Source organism: Temnothorax nylanderi, unplaced genomic scaffold, assembly GCF_030848795.1.
Source record: "Temnothorax nylanderi isolate EJ_2023f unplaced genomic scaffold, tnyl_v1.0 TNYL_tig0020_pilon, whole genome shotgun sequence".
In the NCBI taxonomy this organism is placed as follows: Eukaryota; Metazoa; Arthropoda; class Insecta; order Hymenoptera; family Formicidae; genus Temnothorax; species Temnothorax nylanderi.
The window spans coordinates 561,377-579,482 of NW_027249082.1; the positions used below are offsets into that span (position 1 = coordinate 561,377).

General features: G+C 34.8%; 5 protein-coding genes across 7 annotated transcripts in view; 3 read left to right on the forward strand and 2 right to left on the reverse strand.

The window, feature by feature from the left end:
- Positions 1 to 30: 30 nt before the first annotated feature.
- Positions 31 to 947, reverse strand: Mrpl14 (mitochondrial ribosomal protein L14). The gene is made up of 3 exons (XM_071699907.1): positions 800 to 947; positions 438 to 659; positions 31 to 342 (listed from the first exon to the last, which is right to left on the reverse strand). The coding sequence occupies exons 2-3, from the start codon at positions 625 to 627 to the stop codon at positions 89 to 91; spliced, it is 444 nt and encodes a 147-aa protein (XP_071556008.1). The 5' UTR covers positions 628 to 659; positions 800 to 947; the 3' UTR covers positions 31 to 88.
- A 68-nt stretch (positions 948 to 1,015) lies between these two features.
- Mrps28 (mitochondrial ribosomal protein S28) lies at positions 1,016 to 2,054 on the forward strand. The gene is made up of 3 exons (XM_071699904.1): positions 1,016 to 1,336; positions 1,423 to 1,544; positions 1,785 to 2,054. The coding sequence occupies exons 1-3, from the start codon at positions 1,016 to 1,018 to the stop codon at positions 1,975 to 1,977; spliced, it is 636 nt and encodes a 211-aa protein (XP_071556005.1). The 3' UTR covers positions 1,978 to 2,054.
- Positions 2,055 to 2,577: 523 nt separating this feature from the next.
- Positions 2,578 to 13,556, forward strand: LOC139769125 (lipopolysaccharide-induced tumor necrosis factor-alpha factor homolog). 3 transcript variants are annotated; one of them, XM_071699913.1, is made up of 6 exons: positions 2,578 to 2,908; positions 6,164 to 6,338; positions 6,794 to 7,061; positions 7,195 to 7,228; positions 7,355 to 7,583; positions 13,249 to 13,556. In XM_071699913.1, exons 2-6 carry the CDS (start codon positions 6,170 to 6,172, stop codon positions 13,254 to 13,256), a joined length of 708 nt encoding a protein of 235 aa, XP_071556014.1. In that variant the 5' UTR covers positions 2,578 to 2,908; positions 6,164 to 6,169; the 3' UTR covers positions 13,257 to 13,556. The 3 variants fall into 3 exon arrangements, with proteins under 3 accessions (XP_071556014.1, XP_071556013.1, XP_071556015.1); XM_071699912.1 differs by lacking the exon at positions 13,249 to 13,556 and having other exon boundaries at positions 2,579 to 2,908; positions 7,355 to 11,928; XM_071699914.1 differs by lacking the exons at positions 7,195 to 7,228; positions 13,249 to 13,556 and having other exon boundaries at positions 2,584 to 2,908; positions 7,355 to 7,597.
- Positions 12,000 to 17,135, reverse strand: Nachralpha2 (nicotinic acetylcholine receptor alpha2). Its single transcript, XM_071699911.1, has 8 exons — positions 16,878 to 17,135; positions 15,629 to 15,857; positions 15,449 to 15,493; positions 15,238 to 15,347; positions 14,869 to 15,049; positions 13,665 to 14,355; positions 13,267 to 13,475; positions 12,000 to 12,976 (listed from the first exon to the last, which is right to left on the reverse strand). The coding sequence occupies exons 2-8, from the start codon at positions 15,806 to 15,808 to the stop codon at positions 12,764 to 12,766; spliced, it is 1,629 nt and encodes a 542-aa protein (XP_071556012.1). The 5' UTR covers positions 15,809 to 15,857; positions 16,878 to 17,135; the 3' UTR covers positions 12,000 to 12,763.
- Nachralpha1 (nicotinic acetylcholine receptor alpha1) overlaps positions 14,968 to 18,106 on the forward strand; it is a 158,535-nt gene continuing 155,396 nt past the window's right edge. Inside the window, exon 1 of the mRNA XM_071699909.1 lies at positions 14,968 to 15,061. The gene's annotated coding sequence lies outside the window, so the exon portion shown is untranslated. The remainder of the gene's footprint in view (positions 15,062 to 18,106) is intronic.

The window sequence follows — 18,106 nt, forward strand, 5'->3', positions numbered from 1 at the left end:
GTAGAAGGAATTTTACACTAAATTACAATGTTAACAGTTTACTAAAACATGTATATATTTGATGCATTTCTATATTACAATAGTAAGACTACACGAATCTGGATGCAATTGCTATTAGCTTAGTATAATCTGCGCCTTTGGTGTGGGTCTTCTCCTTCATTTTCGTTCGGAGTATATGTGGAATGGGTACCTGTATTCTTGTACCTAGAGGTGTCCCGTTGTCGTCTATGAGCACCAGATTGTTGCTGTCAAACTTGGGAACTTTCGGCGCCTGTTTCTGCTTCAATCCAACCAGTATGCCCTTTTTCTTTTCGCCTCTAATCGCGACTAAAATTCTGTCTCCTGAATAATTTGTACAGCAACGTTCAAACAAATTTATAAAATGGTTCTATAAAAAGGGGAATATTTTCCATATAATCATTCATTTTTTGTCTCACCAATAAAACCAACCCCATATCTATTGTAGACGTGTATGCATCGCGGTGGTTTACCCTCCATCATAGCTAGCTTTCCTATCTCGCTGTTGTCCACCACTCTCAATCGGGTTAATTTAATTATGTGGTTCACAGGGGTTGACGTAGAAATGTTCCTGGTTATAATATTTAATACTGCTGAAGGCGACAACATTATCGCTTCAGTCTTTCTTTAGAATATATAATCTGGAACATCAAATAATATAGAATTCAAATTATTCAACATTGCAACATAACCTTCCTCATTATCGGAAAGGAGATTAACAACGTTACAAATAATAATTTAAACGAATCATTTTTCTTCAGATACTTTTAATAGCATTTACCGTTGAGTAAAAATTCTCCCTTTGACACAATTCTAATTCAATCCTAAATTAATTGAAATTAATTCTTTAATCACGACGACTCCTCCGAAATAGCAGCAGAAGCGCATGTTTTTACATAACCTCGATCGGCTCGATCACCCGATGTCGCTATAACCTAAAAGTCACTGACGGTGACGAGCGAGGGTGACGATACTAAACGGGAATTTTGTTGTCATCATGAACAAGATACACCGTCTCGAGAAAGCGTTAATGCATTTGCGATCTCTCGTTGTCCCGAGAGTGAATTCCTCGTCCACGAGATGTTTCAGCACGAATAAAGATTCGGAAGGACAAGGTAACGATTCGCATCCGTCCGTGGAGCCCGGCGCCGAGAAGGAGGCTGTAACACAGACGAAAGAGGACGCAGAAGCATCGACGTCCGAGGTGAAGCTGAGCGGCTTTGCGCAAAGTTACGAGAAGTTCTCGCACATTGACGATAAAAAGCCAGAAACGCCGCAGACGTTCGCTTCCTTGATTCGCAACTCCAAGCTGGTCGACGTAAGTATCTCTATCTCACAGTGCATACAGTTATCAGGGCATTTGTCGACTGTTCTTTATTTTAAATACATAATTTTACTTTCTAGCTGGGGGACCCCGAGGGGAAGGTTGTAACTGGTGAGATATTTCACGTGGTCAACAATGACTTGTACGTTGATTTTGGATGGAAGTTTCACTGCGTTTGTCAGAAACCTATCAAGAATGGACAGTACGTGTGCCTAAATCCATTCCTTTTCAAACTATAGACCCGTTTATTTTAGCTGAACTTCTTGCACAGTTCATCTTTCCTCTTTTTCTTTTCATGTTGAAGAGAAAAAGAGAAAAGATGAACTGTGCAAGAAGTTTAGCGAAAATAAACAAGCCTAACATCTTGTTCAATGATATTTATTGTATTTCAAAGGCTAATGCTATCTTTAATATTATTCATTAATTTTGTTCTTTATTTCAGATACTATGTGCGAGGATCTAAGGTTCGATTAAGGATAAAAGACTTGGAGCTTTCCTCCAAGTTCTTGGGTGCCGCTACGGATATAACTCTTCTCGAAGCCGATTGCACTTTGATCGGCTTAATATCGTCACCGTTACAAATAACAGAACAAAAAGCAAGGACGACCAGAAGGCCGAGAATACGGGACCTTTAACAATGTTAATTTTGTAATATCTATGTTAAATAAACTGTATGATATGTACGCATATAATATATACAATATGCATATTGCATATGCATATAAATGATCAACATCTCCTTCAAAACAACACAAAACAATATAAGTTCGTCATCGTTCGCAATCTGAATTCCTAATTTCTTGAGAACAGGATTGTTGCTCTAAAAACATGCCACATAACTCGTATCCAGAAATACATATGCATATCCTGCTATATTTTTTTGTTATGATACTTTCTGTCAAGTTAATTAAGGCAATTAACCGAATAACAAAAAATAATATATACTTCTCGTATAAGATTTACATAAAATTAATATATATTATATGTTAAGCAATATATATAATTTATACTATTTCATATACAACTCATGTATATATGTATTATTTTTATTAATTTCGCATGAAAGACTTTGCACTGCTTTGCATTTTCGACAAATTCAAACGTGGCGGGCATCAGTACTATTAGTCGGTATTATCAGCTGCGATTGGTAAACGCGTGCCCCCACGTGACGTTACCGAAGCGTAGAAAGCAGCTTTAAAGTCTCGCGAGTGCTCGCGAGAGGTCAGTCTCGCTCGATCGTCGGTCTCGATAATCTCGATATACTCCTGCTGATCGCGACCGACGGTTTTCCTTCCCGTACTCCGCCGCAGTCCGCACGTTTTCCTTTCGCTCTCGTTCTCTCCGCCTGCACGCGAGGGACAAACGCGCGAGTGGCTCAAGTGACAGTGACAGTTTTCCGCGACGTGCGACTTGTGCCCCGTCGCCTGACCGTCGCCAGGCCGTCGCCTCGCCTGGCCGTCGCCGTTTTTTTAACGGCCCGACCGAGAGCCGAGGGACCGATAACCTAATTCGCCTGACGATTACGTGGACGGTTGCTTAATTCGCCCGTAGGACGTAGGACACACGGTGAGTACCGTGGCCGCTGCCTGGCCGAGGAGTCGTTCTTCCCGCGACTCCTGCGAGCGCGACGAAAGCGTCTCCCGTCTTCATTCCCCTTTTTGCGCGTCGCTCACCCTGCTCACCTTGTCCGCGATGCTCAAATCATCTTCGATCGGGACACGCGCGAGTTAATTGGAGTTAATCGCGTGCGTCAATCGTGTCGGGGAATCCTATTTCGCACGGAGCTTTGACGGACTCGCGACGTATTGTCTGCGCCGAGCGTGTATGTAAATTATTTATGGAGGACCTATCTGTATGCTCGTAATCGAGATTTTATCTGTTAGCGAGTTACAAAGGTTAATTCCTGTCTCCGATCATAAAATTTAATTTTCTTGCATATAAGTTGTTACATAAACATGTGTTTTTTTTGTTGTCAGCGATTTGGTTGAATTTTATGAGAAGGAGAATTTGAAATTCGAAAAAGCTTGTTATTTGAAATTCAGATGACGCACGTTAAAAAGTCTGCTGACTGGTAATGAGCCAGATAACCGTTAATAAATTATAAGTTAAACTTATCATTTAATTTTGTTTTTTTTTCTTCATAAAATTCTACAAAGCCAATAATATGCGTGTACTTTTTACTGTCAAATTTCCTTTTAAATAATTTTTTGCAAAAATTTTGTGATAGGTACATTATATTTAGGGTATATTTTATACCTATATAATATTCCATATATAACATAGATGATAACATAAATTTATATTTATTAATTATAAATAATATTTATAATTATTTATAAAAATGTATTTTTATTTGTTTATATATATAAACAAATGTAGAATAAATTAGCATATACTTTTATTAAATTTCCTTCTACAATAATAATTTAAGAAATATATATGAAATACTCAAAATATAATACACATATCATAATTTTCACAAAATATTATTTAAAGGAAAATTTTATAGTGAAAGAATATAGCGTTAAAAATTTTGTAGAATTTTCTAAGAAAAACCATTTAAATAAATAAATTAAATTTAAATAAGATAAATTTAATTAAATTATATAACATATTAATATGATTTTATTATCTTATTTCAACTTTAGAACAAGCAATGAGAGTATTCACTTTTATTATATCCGTATTGCAGATACTTAGTTTATTGTTTCTTTCTTATCCGATCAGAAACAAGCGTGCGATCGTATAGATGCTCCGGGAAAATCACGACGCGGAAACATTTCAGCGAAAGGGAATTTATCTGTAACGGGTTCCGTATAATAAGCTCGCGTTTCGCCTCGTTGTATTCGCTATCAATTAAAAATGCATTACGATTTCATGGAGGCTTCACTTAAAATCTGACTCAGTGTTCGCTAATGAAGTACGTAGTTTTCCATTTCCTAGCGGAAGCATTAAATTACGCGGAAACGGCGGTGATTGAAACAGTAATCCATTTCGCTTGGCAACAATATGATATTTGAGAAAGAGAAATCATCCTTTTGTAAAAGATTTTCTGTTAAAATAATTTTTCTCTAAAATAATTATACGTAAATACGCAGAAATATGAGAGAGCCTGCATTTAAAATTTGATGGATATCATTTAATTTAATAATACGTATTGTAAATTATATGAAATTATCGATTTTAATTACTAAAATATCTACTTTGCTCGATAGTCAATTTCTTCTAAAGTCGAAGAAATTTACAGATGAAACGGTGGGAAGTCTCTCTCTGAGATACTCTTTATCTAGCTTATTGTTAATTGGTTATCGCATCACGTTAATGCAGATTATGTTTCAGGCGCAGCAGCATAAATGAATTCGCGCTTGTCAAACGGATCGGCTTTAGAACTAAGATATCGTAATCTCTCTGTCCAAGGTATTACGGAGGCACGAGCGTGCATTCGGGATCCTAGGCTTTCTACGTACGGCTCCGCTGGCAAATATATATCGTGTCTCTGTTACTTAACATCCGCCCAACTTTCTATTCGCGCGCCAGCGCATAAATGTGTGCTCGTTCGTTATTTACATTTAAATATTATTGCGAGTCTCGTTACATGCCGCGATGATCTTTTTATCTTGACACCCTGCAATTTTCCATGTTTCCCAGACCTTTTCGTTTTGCGTTACGTATTATAGATAGAGTCTCCTGACGTAATACCACTGAATCCTGAAATCAAGGCATATAAAGTCTTCTGTATTTATATCTGCAGATAATTGTGTCACACTTTCTTCTTGTAAAAAAATGCGGAACCTTCTGTTTCCTGAACATCTTAATTGTCAGTAATTATTATCTTTGAGCAAAGAAATTTTTCAAAGCGCAATTTTTATTCGTTGTTAAATAACAATGTTTGGATTCTAAGACTCGCTGACGTTTAGATTTTATGTTGTAAAATGAAATAATAAAAACGTTATTTTCTCAATATTTGAAGATATTTAACATCGCGAGTATTGCGCGAAAAGATTTGACTTTGATAATAAAGCTCTCTAGCGGCATAATAATAACGTAATTGCAATAGTTATGAGCCTTAATTTATGCGATGGATTGACCTTGTTATATTGTTGTGTTACTTGCATAAACGTGTGTATATAAAGTCGATGAAATACCGCGAAATATGCATTTCCTTATGTATAAATCTTCCGAGAAACTCGTTTAAACGCATCAACGTTAACACGTCCAGTTATACATATGCGGGGGAAAAAAAGTATTATGATCATATGCACTGAAGAAATTATGGGCGACCATGATACTTGACAATTCCATTCGGTTTTTTGCGGATGAAGTCATACTTAATAAATTTGCGCAGCTTCGTGGCATGCTTGCGTGGCATTTTATTGCAAACATAAAGACGTTTAGCAAGAGACAAAGTATGCTATTTAATATTATCTTCGCGTATCTTTTCGCGACGCATGTAGAAACTAAAGAAACAATGGATCGTTCGATTTCTCCATTTATTACAATTATACGAAAACGAATCGTGAAATTTATAAAACTGTTTATTCAATATCTAGCTACACCGTTAATTTTTATATCGCGTAAAATTTCAATTGCGTGATGATACATGTTTATCTAGTAATAAATAGAAAGACACAGATTGCTATTTATATTTATATAAACTTCATAAATTACAACGGCAAAGAGAACCAAATTATAAACTGATGAAAAATTTCAAATTACTTTTAATTTTATGAAGAAAAAAAATTTATATAGCTTTGGTATTTTAATGTATATTAGCATTTTGATGTAATATTATTGTTAACTGAAATTTTGTCACTTTTTTAGGAAAAAATGGAGAAGAACGTGGGTTTTGCTGCGGCCCAACCTTCGGCTCCTCTACCAATGGCTCCGCCGTCTTATGAGGAAGCCATAGCTAACGCAGGAGGAGCACCTACACACCCTCCAGTTGTCCCCACAACGTATCCCCTGGGAAATGCGCCAGTGCAAATGCCCATGCCATGTAATGTCTTGACGCACAAAGCGGATTTGATAACGCTTTTCGATAATGTAAAATTAAATTGAAACTCACATTCCAAAACTTGTACATGGAAAAAAAATGATGTATCAACAGCATCAGTGTTATTGAGATAAAATTTATTAATGCAACATCAATTTTAATGAACAAAAAACATCAGATAATTGTTTTAATAATTTAAATATTTGGTCCAATTGAATTAACTATTTATGCTTGTGGCAGCCCGTGACGTCGACGTTTAATTCAAGCAACTTCATTTTTTTTCGTGTAGTAAAATAAGAAAATGTCTCTTATCTGCAAAGAGAATCAGTTGCTCGTACATATTTTTTATTTATTTCTTTTATATATAAGTTGCTGATTTCAATTATTTTTTTCCAATGATAAATAAAAGCAATATGTGTATAGGATAGAGTAAATCTTATATATAAACCTTATTTTAGACCATCAGCCACCAAATCAAACGACGATACCTACGCCGTCAGTTTATCCCGGTTCGAGCCACTCAACATCGCAACCGCGTTTCAATCCCGAGTTAAATTCCGTGCCACAGACGGAAGTACGGGTCATGCAACACCATACAGTGTACGCCATAGGACCGAATGCAGTGAAAATGACCTGTCCGACGTGTCGCGCCGATATTAAAACTACCACAATATCGGATCATCAGCCGAGTGCTCACATTTGCTGCATCGTACTCTGCTTACTTGGGTGAGTGATAAAACTTGTTTTGCACATGCTTGTAATTCGCAGATATTATATCGGTCATATCCACAATGAAGTTTTTTATTCCTCCGATTATGTGTATGGTATTCATTTTTCTTAAATTTATTTATTTGTTTAGAAATATATATAGATTGCAGGGTAACATTTGCAAGGTAACGTTATTTGTTATGTAAATCGAATATGATATAAGATATAACTTTAGTTGTCGCCAATTTTCTTATAATAGCATTGATTTTCTTATAAATAGCTTAGATAGATTTCGGATTCTTTCATTTCAGATGCTGCCTCTGCTCATGCCTGCCATATTGCATGAACGCTTTTATGAGCGTTCATCACTTCTGTCCAAACTGCAAAAATTACATCGGCACGTGGAAAGGTTGATTTTACAATTGCGCACACAGGTTCCAACCCTCCCGCGTATCGAGACGCTCTACAATTCTATTAAGAACTCGATATTCTTCGTTTATCACACATTAAAGACTACAGAAAAGAAGGATTATCGAAAACGTAAGTTACAAATTATATGCTTGAATCTTCAAACTTAAAAAGGTCATTGCGTTACAATACGCAAATAATTTATCAATTAAGTCCTGGTTGATCTAATGTGTCGTATGAATTATAGATATAGACGAGTGAACTCTAGATCGTATGACAAATGAAATTTGTCTATAAATCGATCGTATCACATTGATATCACAAATATCACAGACTTTTATATAATATAATGTACTAGATTGTTAGTGTACGTGAGGTACTTATGCAATTGTAAAGCAAGAAGTGATACAAAGTGTGATTATAAGGAAAGAGTTACAGATGTACTTCGCAGACAGATATTCTGATTTATATGCGAAAAAAATTAGTATTTCTTTTTTATTAAAGAAGTTCTTGTGAACAAATTTGTGAAAAAGAAATTTTGATTAATTTTTTTGCATATACATGTGATCACTTTTTGCTTTTCTAAAATATGATGAAATCCTCATTATCTTTTCGTTTAATCTTTTTTTCATAAGAACTTTACAGAATATTTAGTAAAATATTTTAGCTATATATAAAATTAATATTTTCCAATATTTAAATATTAAATTTGTGCAGTTTTTTGGCGAAATCACTTAGAGTTAAATTTTTTATTTTGAATATTATCATTAACGGTCTAGTATATTATATAGAAGTCTTATTGCAACTCTTAGAATTTAAATGTAAAACAAAAATTATATATGCGATTTTATCGCTGGAAAGTTGGACACGAGAATTCTTTTGGACACTTTCACTGCTTTGCGTTAATTCAAATCGAGTTTCTTTATGTCTCGAGAATATTTTTTAAGTAGCCATTTTACGTAGTAGTAATTTTACATACACTTCATACATACAAGTGAGTTCAATTATATTACTTCTTATGATGTTCATGATTATAAACGAAGTGGAGAACAGGAAATAACGTGAAAGCTGCATTGTCTCGTGTCCAGAGTAATACTCTCGTGTTGTTTTATTTTTGTATTGCCAACTTTGCGAAGAATAGTATTTACGAAGAGTAGAGGAAAATGCCCTATTATGAGACAGGATCCTGATATGAGATATGTTAAGCTAAAAGGCCCTATATAGGCCCCATCTGTTGAACCCATCATGAAAAAACCCCGACATCTCATATTAGGATCCTATCTCATAATAGGGCGCTTTCCTCTATATATAATCTTATTTTCTCTTTGTGAAACTTGATATGCGGGAGCACAAGCATGTATATCTAAGCGTGCCTCCGCGGATTTAACTGAATAGATATTATATAAGCGTATTATAAAGAAGAGCGTATATTTTTGCGTACAATGAAAGAGGATTTGCAAACATCTAGCGTAATAAGAATGTATAAGTTAATTTCAATTTTATTAAGAAATTATTTATATTTATGCATACAACAATATCATCGAGATAAAACTGATAAGTACTAGGGCAGCAGAAGAGAGATTTCACGAAAGGAAGTTCCGTGTCTTGCGGCATTATAATCCGTTGTATTCCGTTCTCTCTTTACTCCAAGTTAGATTGAGAAGTACAGTCTTGGATAATCTAATATTTCTCGGTGCCGGACCGAACTTTCTCTGGCTTATGTTATTTAAGTTTTAGTAACTATTCCATCATGTTGTATCAAAAGATCCACGAGTTTTCAAACTTCTTCAAACTTTTCCATTCTTACGTTCTCTTATGATACTTCGGAAATCCTAGCAGTCTTCCATGCTTTACTGAAAAACCATCCTTCAACCTTTACTACCTTTAAACGGATTAATGTATGACTCGAATTTCTCATATTGATTATTGACTGACTTTTTCATACTTCCTTAAAAACTTTTTTATGTTCTTCCATCTATATATACTCTCTCGTTAACAAAAAGCGTCTTCTTGTTTGAGATAGCTTATAAAATCAACGAGCAAAAACGAAATCTATTCCTCTCTCTTATCTTTCTTTTTCTCTATTTGCTTTATTTATCGATTATAGTTACATTTAAGAATAGTTATCGGTTCTACGAAATCGCAAGTTATATATGTTTTGATAGTTATTTTTTACATACTCTAACTGTAAGGATAATATATTCTTGATAATTTTTCCTGTCCGAAGACATTATGAAGATATAATAAGTCTATGATTTTGTTATTTAATTTGGTTTCAATAGTAATATGTTTATATTTATATTAAGACTGCAGATATATTTGTGCTGGAAACAAATTTATAATGGCGTAAAGTCTTAAAACGTCAGGGACTGTGAAGAAAGCATTTGTCGATTACAAATTTCGTATTTCGACATCCATGATAAGTCGGATAAGTAAAAAAGATTGACCTATGCATTATTCTTATTTTACACATGACATAATTCTGTTCACATATCAATCCAGATAGCCGAATAAACAACATTCCAGAACGAGCAAGTTTGATGAGGAGCTTAAAAAATATATAGCGGTATTTCTCATTCGCTTGAATTTCTCATTTTATATCTTTCATCTTTTATTTCTCTAAAGTTTTATAGCTATAGAAAGAGAAATTTGTTTTTCAAGTAGTATTAAATTAGTATTACAGTCTAGTATTATATTAAGATAATATTCTTCCTAAACAATGAGAGTTTTTTTATCACATACATGCTAATATTTTTTTAAAATTATTTTTGAGCGATAACATTTCACAAATATTATAAAATGAGCAATGCTTTGTTAATTGAGGAACACTGCTTTGTGTGTGTAGAAATTCACAAACTAAAAAATAGATGTATAACTTAAATAGTACTTTTTATATCATTTCTCCGTTGTCTTCATAATAATAACTGTTGAAAAGTTTATACTTAGTTAATTAGCAATTAACAACCAATGACAGCAGCTATTAATTAAACCACAGGCGATTAACCTTATATTCGGATACACCACTATTTAGCCGACTATTTTTTGAAGTTTAAGATTTATTCACTAAATAATGTTTCATTTTCACTTCACGCAGTTTCAGAGAAACAGAATCCTATAATTTTAGATAAATTATGTATCAAATAATAGCGTTGGGAAAAGATTTTATACAATGCAATTTTTTACACAGCATTATATTTTTCCCTCTATTTTTAGGATTTATTTTATTCTTACTAAATTATTTGTGTGGTTTTAAATGATAGCTCATGTACATTATTGTAGATTTTATTATTTGTTGCGATGACGCTGCATTTGTTAAGAATATATCTTCTATGGTGCCAGAGGATGAGAGCAGTAAAATACAGTATAAATACATTAAAAGTAAAGTAATTATTAACCATTATACTTGGTATCCTTGGTTATTCAGTGCTTTATAATTTTTTACATTTGAAAAAACTTTTTACTTTGAAGAAATGTAGTACTGGAAAATAACTTAGAACTTGCAACAAATGTTTGGCAACGTAAAAAGTGAAAAAATTTGAAACTTTGTAGAAAAAAGTAATTTAGATAGAATAATAATAACAAAGCAATTTTTTTTTTTTTTTTTTTTTTGAGGAATTGACATGTTCTTAAATTCTTTTACTGTAGATCTTGACCTGCATAATCAAGATTTTCATCCTTCTCCTCTCTATCTATAAATTATGTTCTTCTTTTTACATTTATTATATCAATTAATATTTTTACATCTTAAATTTTGTGTAGAACACAAGAGCCTTGCTATTTCAAATGTACCCATTTCCTAATTCCTTCGTATACAATTATGATCTTCCTTAATTAGCTCTTGTTCCTGTAACTTCTTTTTAATTCACTTGTTATTGTACCATTGTTGATGAACTTTATTATAATATTTCTGTAAAGTTCCAAATTTTAAAATTTTTTTTTATTGCTGAACATTTCTTGCAGTTGTAGTGCACTTCTAATATAAATCTAGAAGTCAAACGTTCTTACAAGTCAATATGTTCTGGTTATTTAATTATATAATTAAACAAATAATTTAAATAAAAAATTAAATAATTAGAACTAGGAGCGTTTAATTTTCAAAGATTTATATTGAATTTTTGTTAAATTATTAGAACACCAATTAAATCATGATTTTTGTCAATTTGTTGTTTCGATTAAATAATGATTTTTATTAATTTAATAATTTTGACTTTCCATGTGTTCTTTAGTATTAATCAGCGTGTAACATACTTCTGCGTTTGTTATCGCCTGAAATCTCTTTCACTGTTCTGATAATTCCTTCACTTACCTCATAAACGAGTATATCATTTTATATTCAAGCACTAAGGTACTAAACTAGTCTGCGTAGAAATGTATTTTGTCCTATATACTTTCCGTTTGTTTCACACGTATTTACGTAAATATTGTATCATACAACTTTTGTATAATATATGAAATAATAAAATATATATTCAGTTAAGCGCGTTCGTATTTCCCTAATTGAGGTAGGTATGTCGCATGCGCGTAATGTAATTTAAGAAAGAGACTTAATTAACTTTTGATTTTTTAATTTTTATTTTTGCTTTTAATACGTACATCAGTATATCGAACAAACTCGAGTATATATATGTTCTCGTAATGAAAAAAGTTCTGTTAATAATTTATCGAAAAACTACGCTACGTATATGAATTGATTGCTCTTCGGGAAGATATTAATTGGAGCATGAAACTTGTCCTATATATAGTTAGATTTTGGTGTGCGGATAAGATACCACCGTTATATAATCGTCTGTGTAACCAACGTTACCAAAAGTTTTATAAATGATACCTATCGCGAGTCGTCTTCTGCTGTAACATTACGAACATCAATAGACGTTATCAAAGAACGAGTCGCGCACTATTTGCGCGTATAATAGTAGATACAAATACAATTTGTTTCGGGAATATAATCGTGTTGTAATCGTCGCTCACAAGGCAAGCCAGCGAATTGTCTGTTTCAGAATTATAAATCACGTTTATATCATTAGGCCAGTTCCTAGAACCGAATAGACTAGCATGGTAACTATATTTCATATATATGCCTTAAAATCGAGATTCGTAATTTATCTAGATAATAATTTGAATGTTTGAGTACGAATCGTAATGTATATAATGAACGACCGCGAGCTGCATTTCGCGTTTGGAGGATGTTTCTTCGGTTCCACGGCACGGCCATGACCTATCACAACTTTGCTGTATTCGGAAAGACAGTTCGCCGCTTCCCTTCACGTTGATAATACGTTAGAAACACATCGCGCGTGCCCTAACGAATACGCCTACAATACGATAGTCTTCAGCAGCTCCTGGCCCTGCGGCAGGAATTGCTGTTGAGCAACAGAAGAATATTCCATATCGATCGGCTTCGTGTTGTCGTAGAGCGCCGGTGCTTCGCATAGAATCATGAAGGTTCCGGCTATCGAAGCTATCGTGAACATCCACAGGAAGAGGCGATCGAGGACCATCGCGACGAAACCCCAATCTTGATCCTCCTGCGATGACATAACGGAGAACATAGTAATCAATATATAGGACGATATATTCAAACGAGTACACGGGAATATGTATCTATTGCAGAGAGCATGAATGATTTTGAACGAATTTTTCCTCTATTAAAATTGATTCTTTTAGTTCCATATACACCTCGATTTTATCCGTAATACTTTCGTATTTTTAAAAGCAACAGAATGTATGCTTTCTTTCAGATGTTTGCATTATAATTATACTCTTTAGTTCTACCTTTTTTTTTTATTTGTGTTACCAGATTTCTGAAAGTGCTTACCGCATTGAATTCGTCCTGGCGTTGTATGTGGTGCTGGATGAACATGACATTGTGCAAAGCCTTTTCCAGCTCGAAGGGATATTTCTTCCTTGGCGTTACATCGCTCAATGACTCGTCAAGACCGGACATGACCGTTGGAAGTCCATTGTATGCTAAACTGCCGACTAGGAATCGATTATGGGCAGTTGTCCTATGTAAACCGTTGCAACCTGAAATAGCGATAACTATAATAATTTCTTTACAATATATAATGTGGGAAAGTATATAAACACCTTATTGCGTCTGGTTGATATTTTTCTTCTAATATGCGAGTAATTTTGATTAATACATTAAAAGATATAAAATGCACAATATATGTATAACAAAGGATCTATTACAGCAATTTGAAAAGATCGTACCATCGATTCGTTGATGACGGGCAGAATCCGGCGAAGATATTATCGATGATTGCGCCGCAGCCGCGATAGCAGCATTGAACTTGCTTTTCTTTCCCGATTTTCCTCTTCCGTGTATCTTGTGCGCGGCAAGATCGTTGAGAAGATCGTCGGGCACCCTCATCAGAAGCAGCTTCGGCAATTTTCTGATGAAGATCCTTCTTACCCAAGGTGGCATCTTATGGGTGCTCGGTTTGCGGTAGTGCACGTTGAGAATAACGATCGTTATCACGACCGAAAATCCGACTAGGATCATCGTGAAGAGTAGATACTTGCCGAGTAATGGTAGCGCCAGCGACGTGGATGGTATAATCTCGGATATCAGTAGGAAGAACATGGTCTGGGATAGCAAGATATTGATACAGAGCGCGATCTTCTCTCCGGAATCGGCCGGCAAGTAGAAGGCCAGAACCGATAGGTAAGAGATGCTGACGCACGGCACTATAAGATTCACCGTGTAGAACAGCGTTTTCCGACGCAAAGTTATGTTGAAGAAAATATCGGGATACGGCTCGAGGCAACACGGGTAGTACTTTTTGTGACGTTCCGCCGGAACACCCAATATATCCCATTCCACACTTGGATAATATTCTCGCAGGTCGATACCTACTTCGACCTTGTCGCCCACGTTTTGATTAATATGCTTTAAGTCGATCTGAGGAAGATATTTTTAAATGAGTGACGCACTAGAGATTCATTTTTTACATGAATAGAAAAAAATTTACGAAGGACTGTCGACCTTGAAGTTAAAATAATGTGGAGTTAATAAAAGGCATTGAGAGTACAACGTGGTTATTGGTGCGTGAGTTATCGGAAAAACAATATTTAATTATTATTGACAATACATACAATTATAAATTCAAACGTGTAATTTTAACTCCGCTTTGGAGCTACCTTCATTAATTTTTTAATTGATATGCTTTGTCTTCTAAAATATTGTACATAATTAATGATTGTCGTGTACATGCGTGCACAACGATATTGTTTGTATAATTGTATGTATGTACGTAATCCGTGCGAATCTATGAGTGTATATGATTACAAACTCTCTGTGCAGCTTTTAACTTTCATAATTTCCTTTCTATACATGGTGAAATTAATCAGAAATCTGATTAACAATTTTGTAATTACTTTGTATTTGTTGTGTCAAGATATTAGATTTACTTACTTGGAAGCCATCGTACGTCCACGAGCCGAATTTCATGAAACAGGTCTGCTGATCGAAGGGAAAGTATCTAACGTCTATTTCGCAGGAAGATTTAAAAATTGCCGGAGGAGTCCAAAGCACCCTCCCAGTGTAATGCAGAATGGCCTTAGTCATTGTTGTCACGCCGTATTCTCCATCTGCACTGAAAATAAAGGTTTGTTGTTTCGAATTAATGCGTTTATAAATTTTTAATGTAGATATAATTCACAATATTCGCATGAAGAATCAATAAAGCTAGGAATGCAATTTGCAGTACATCACGCTTATATTTTTTGATCGCGATAATCGTAAAAGAGATAAAGAGATACTAGAGCACGCAGCATCACGTACTTGTTATAAAGTACAATGTCGGGCAGCCATATATGCTCGCTGGGCACGTAGAGTTCAGTGACACCTCCGTATTCTAAGGGATCCCACTGGAATTTATGGTCCTGCCATTCCTGAAATTATTAATTCAGCTTCGGTCATGTTGGTCTTTTGACTCGCAACCACGACACCAATCAAAAGTCACTGGAATTTTCTCATATAACTTAACACTTACGTGCTCTAACCAGACGTTCGTCGTTAGGATTTGATCCTTTAAATTCTGTAAATAACGAACAGATTTTATTAAAGGTGTACAGAGAGCCCCAGTTGTACATGTAATTTATGTATATGTTGCATATAAACTTATTAATACAATTTTCGATAACGGCAAAATTATATTTGTAGCGCTACGTACGAGATCTATCAACTGTGAGAGACGGAGCCCTAGTTTCACAATAACAGTATCAGTATTGTTGGATACTGGTCGAATCAGCCGATTATAATTTGAGAGCAGATCATCGTAAAGTCTCTTAGCGTCTGGATTGCTGTAGCAGATCCCCACCGAGAGGATCAGGATGATTAAAGAGAACATCATTTTGCCTTGCGATCAAACGTGCGATTAAATAAGGCTCATCAAATGCATCCTGCACAAAAATATTAAGAAACCGACATGCGATTACCCGATTTATTTCGTAGATTTATCTGAGATAAATCTTGAAATATCTGAGAACGTTATTATCTAAAAAATGAACAAATTTAATATTTTGAAAATTATATATATATGTACATAAATATTTATTATAATAGTGCAAATTTTTTTTCTACTTTTCTGTTGTATATTTTTCTATATTCCTTAAATTGACATAAAATAATTAGTTAGCCAGAAAATAAGCAAAATATTAAATAAGAATTTTTATATTTGGGATTGCTCTACACTTTTGTGATTTTTTTTAAATTTAACACTTATGTCGTTAATACTTTTCTCGACTGTCTCAGCTGAAGCTACGATTTAATTTAATTAGTATTTAAAATGCTATGTCGATGGCTTAAGTGAGCTTTGCGAGTTGTTAGTTGTAGACTTATGAACCTGTTGCATTAAGCACAGCCGTCTGTCCGTATTAATTTTTACGAGAAATATTTTAGTGTATCAAACCTTGAGATATTAATAGCAAAATGAAGTTTGCGAGCTTATCGATAACAGACTCGTAATAATTTCGTGCTCCAGAGTGTTTCGAGCAGCACCATTTTCTCTTGCTAGAATCATTATACATAACATACATTCATATAACTCACAGATCGTATTAATATTTGTTGCGTTGCAAAAAATTTTAGACATTATATAAATACATTCGTTAACGTGAAAGCTTAAAAGGTACATTATCTCTACAAAGTGATATTTCAACAAATAACTAGCATAATACTGTTATTTTTTACTTTAACATAAATTCGAATGATTCTTTCCATGCGCAATTGTCACTCTTACACTATAATTATCGACAGGAAATATTATTTTAAAACGAAAACTATTCCGAAAACTGCTTACTGCCTCTATATTTTGTCAATGCTTATCGATTTCGTTCACAGAACACCTATTTATAAGTGTCGAAGTATCGCCGGAGATATGTATATGTGTATCGAGCGTAATCTAAATGATCGTGGCATACTTGCGCTTCGGCCTCCTTGGACTCCCCGTTTACTCGTTCTCTAAATACGGTGCTTTTATCCCGTGCCCTTCTTGCGTATCATAATCTACCGTAAACCCGGGATTACGTTCGATCTCCGGCGCGCGCTTATCAAACGGCGATACCCCGGGCGGACTCCGGTCCGGCTCTCATTACTCGCGCGGATCGTTTCGTTCGCGAAACGCCGGAAGAACGTCGAGCAGAAATGACATTATGTACAGCCGCTGGACCACTGGGATGCTGGTACGTGCATCTGAAATTCGCAGGATCAATACACCATTGCGCATGTACCAGCGTGGTCTGTTCTGCCTCTGCGCGCTGCGAGAGCATCCTTGTCGCGCAAACTCGTCGATTTAGCTACTGCGTCGCCTCGCAGTGGAAAAAGACGGACGCGTCGACCGGGCCTCGGCGTACTACGCCCTTTCCCGGCGAATGTCATAGCTCTCTCTCATATTTACATTACTTTCATGTTTTATGTCTATTATTTAACAAGAGCTATAGCCGGAACGAACATTTAATTCAGAAAATGCTTCACGAGAAAACGAGAGAATTATCTTTCGTCATTTCACTAATTCGATATTTATGAAGAAGGAGTTTATTTCCGCGGTAATTCTACTTGGTAATTTGACTACCTCGTTACTTTCGTGTCAGTTTCGTTTTTTTTAAAGCTGTACATATATGTATGAAAGCTCGATGATAAACCGGTTTATTTTCTCGAGAATTGCAGTTAGCGCAAATTCACTCTAGAGTGTCAGGGTCAGTGGTAACTAGTAGTTTCCTCTCCTGCGTGCCTGTGTGTGTGTATGTGTGTGTGTACATTGTATACATTTACATTTCACTTCGCGATCTTTCTTATTTGTGAACATTAACATTGTTTTAAATTGTCTGTGATGTTCAAATACGACTCCACTTCTACTTTCTCGTTATATAATTTTGTGAAATTCACTTTGCTTATAAAGTAAGCACTTTTAGGCGTAAATTTCTTAAGTAAATGGGAAGGAAGCTGAAACCTTTCGTCACGCCCTACCCACAATTTGCAAAATACTTTGTTGTATCTTATAGTCAATTAATTATTATAATCTATCAATTATTACGATCGTATCTTAATAACTGAACATACACCGATAATAAAGCATGTTACTGGCTTATGTTTCGTACGAACTTTACATAATGAAATCATTGTGTCGAGTGCTCCCGCGCAGCTAGACATT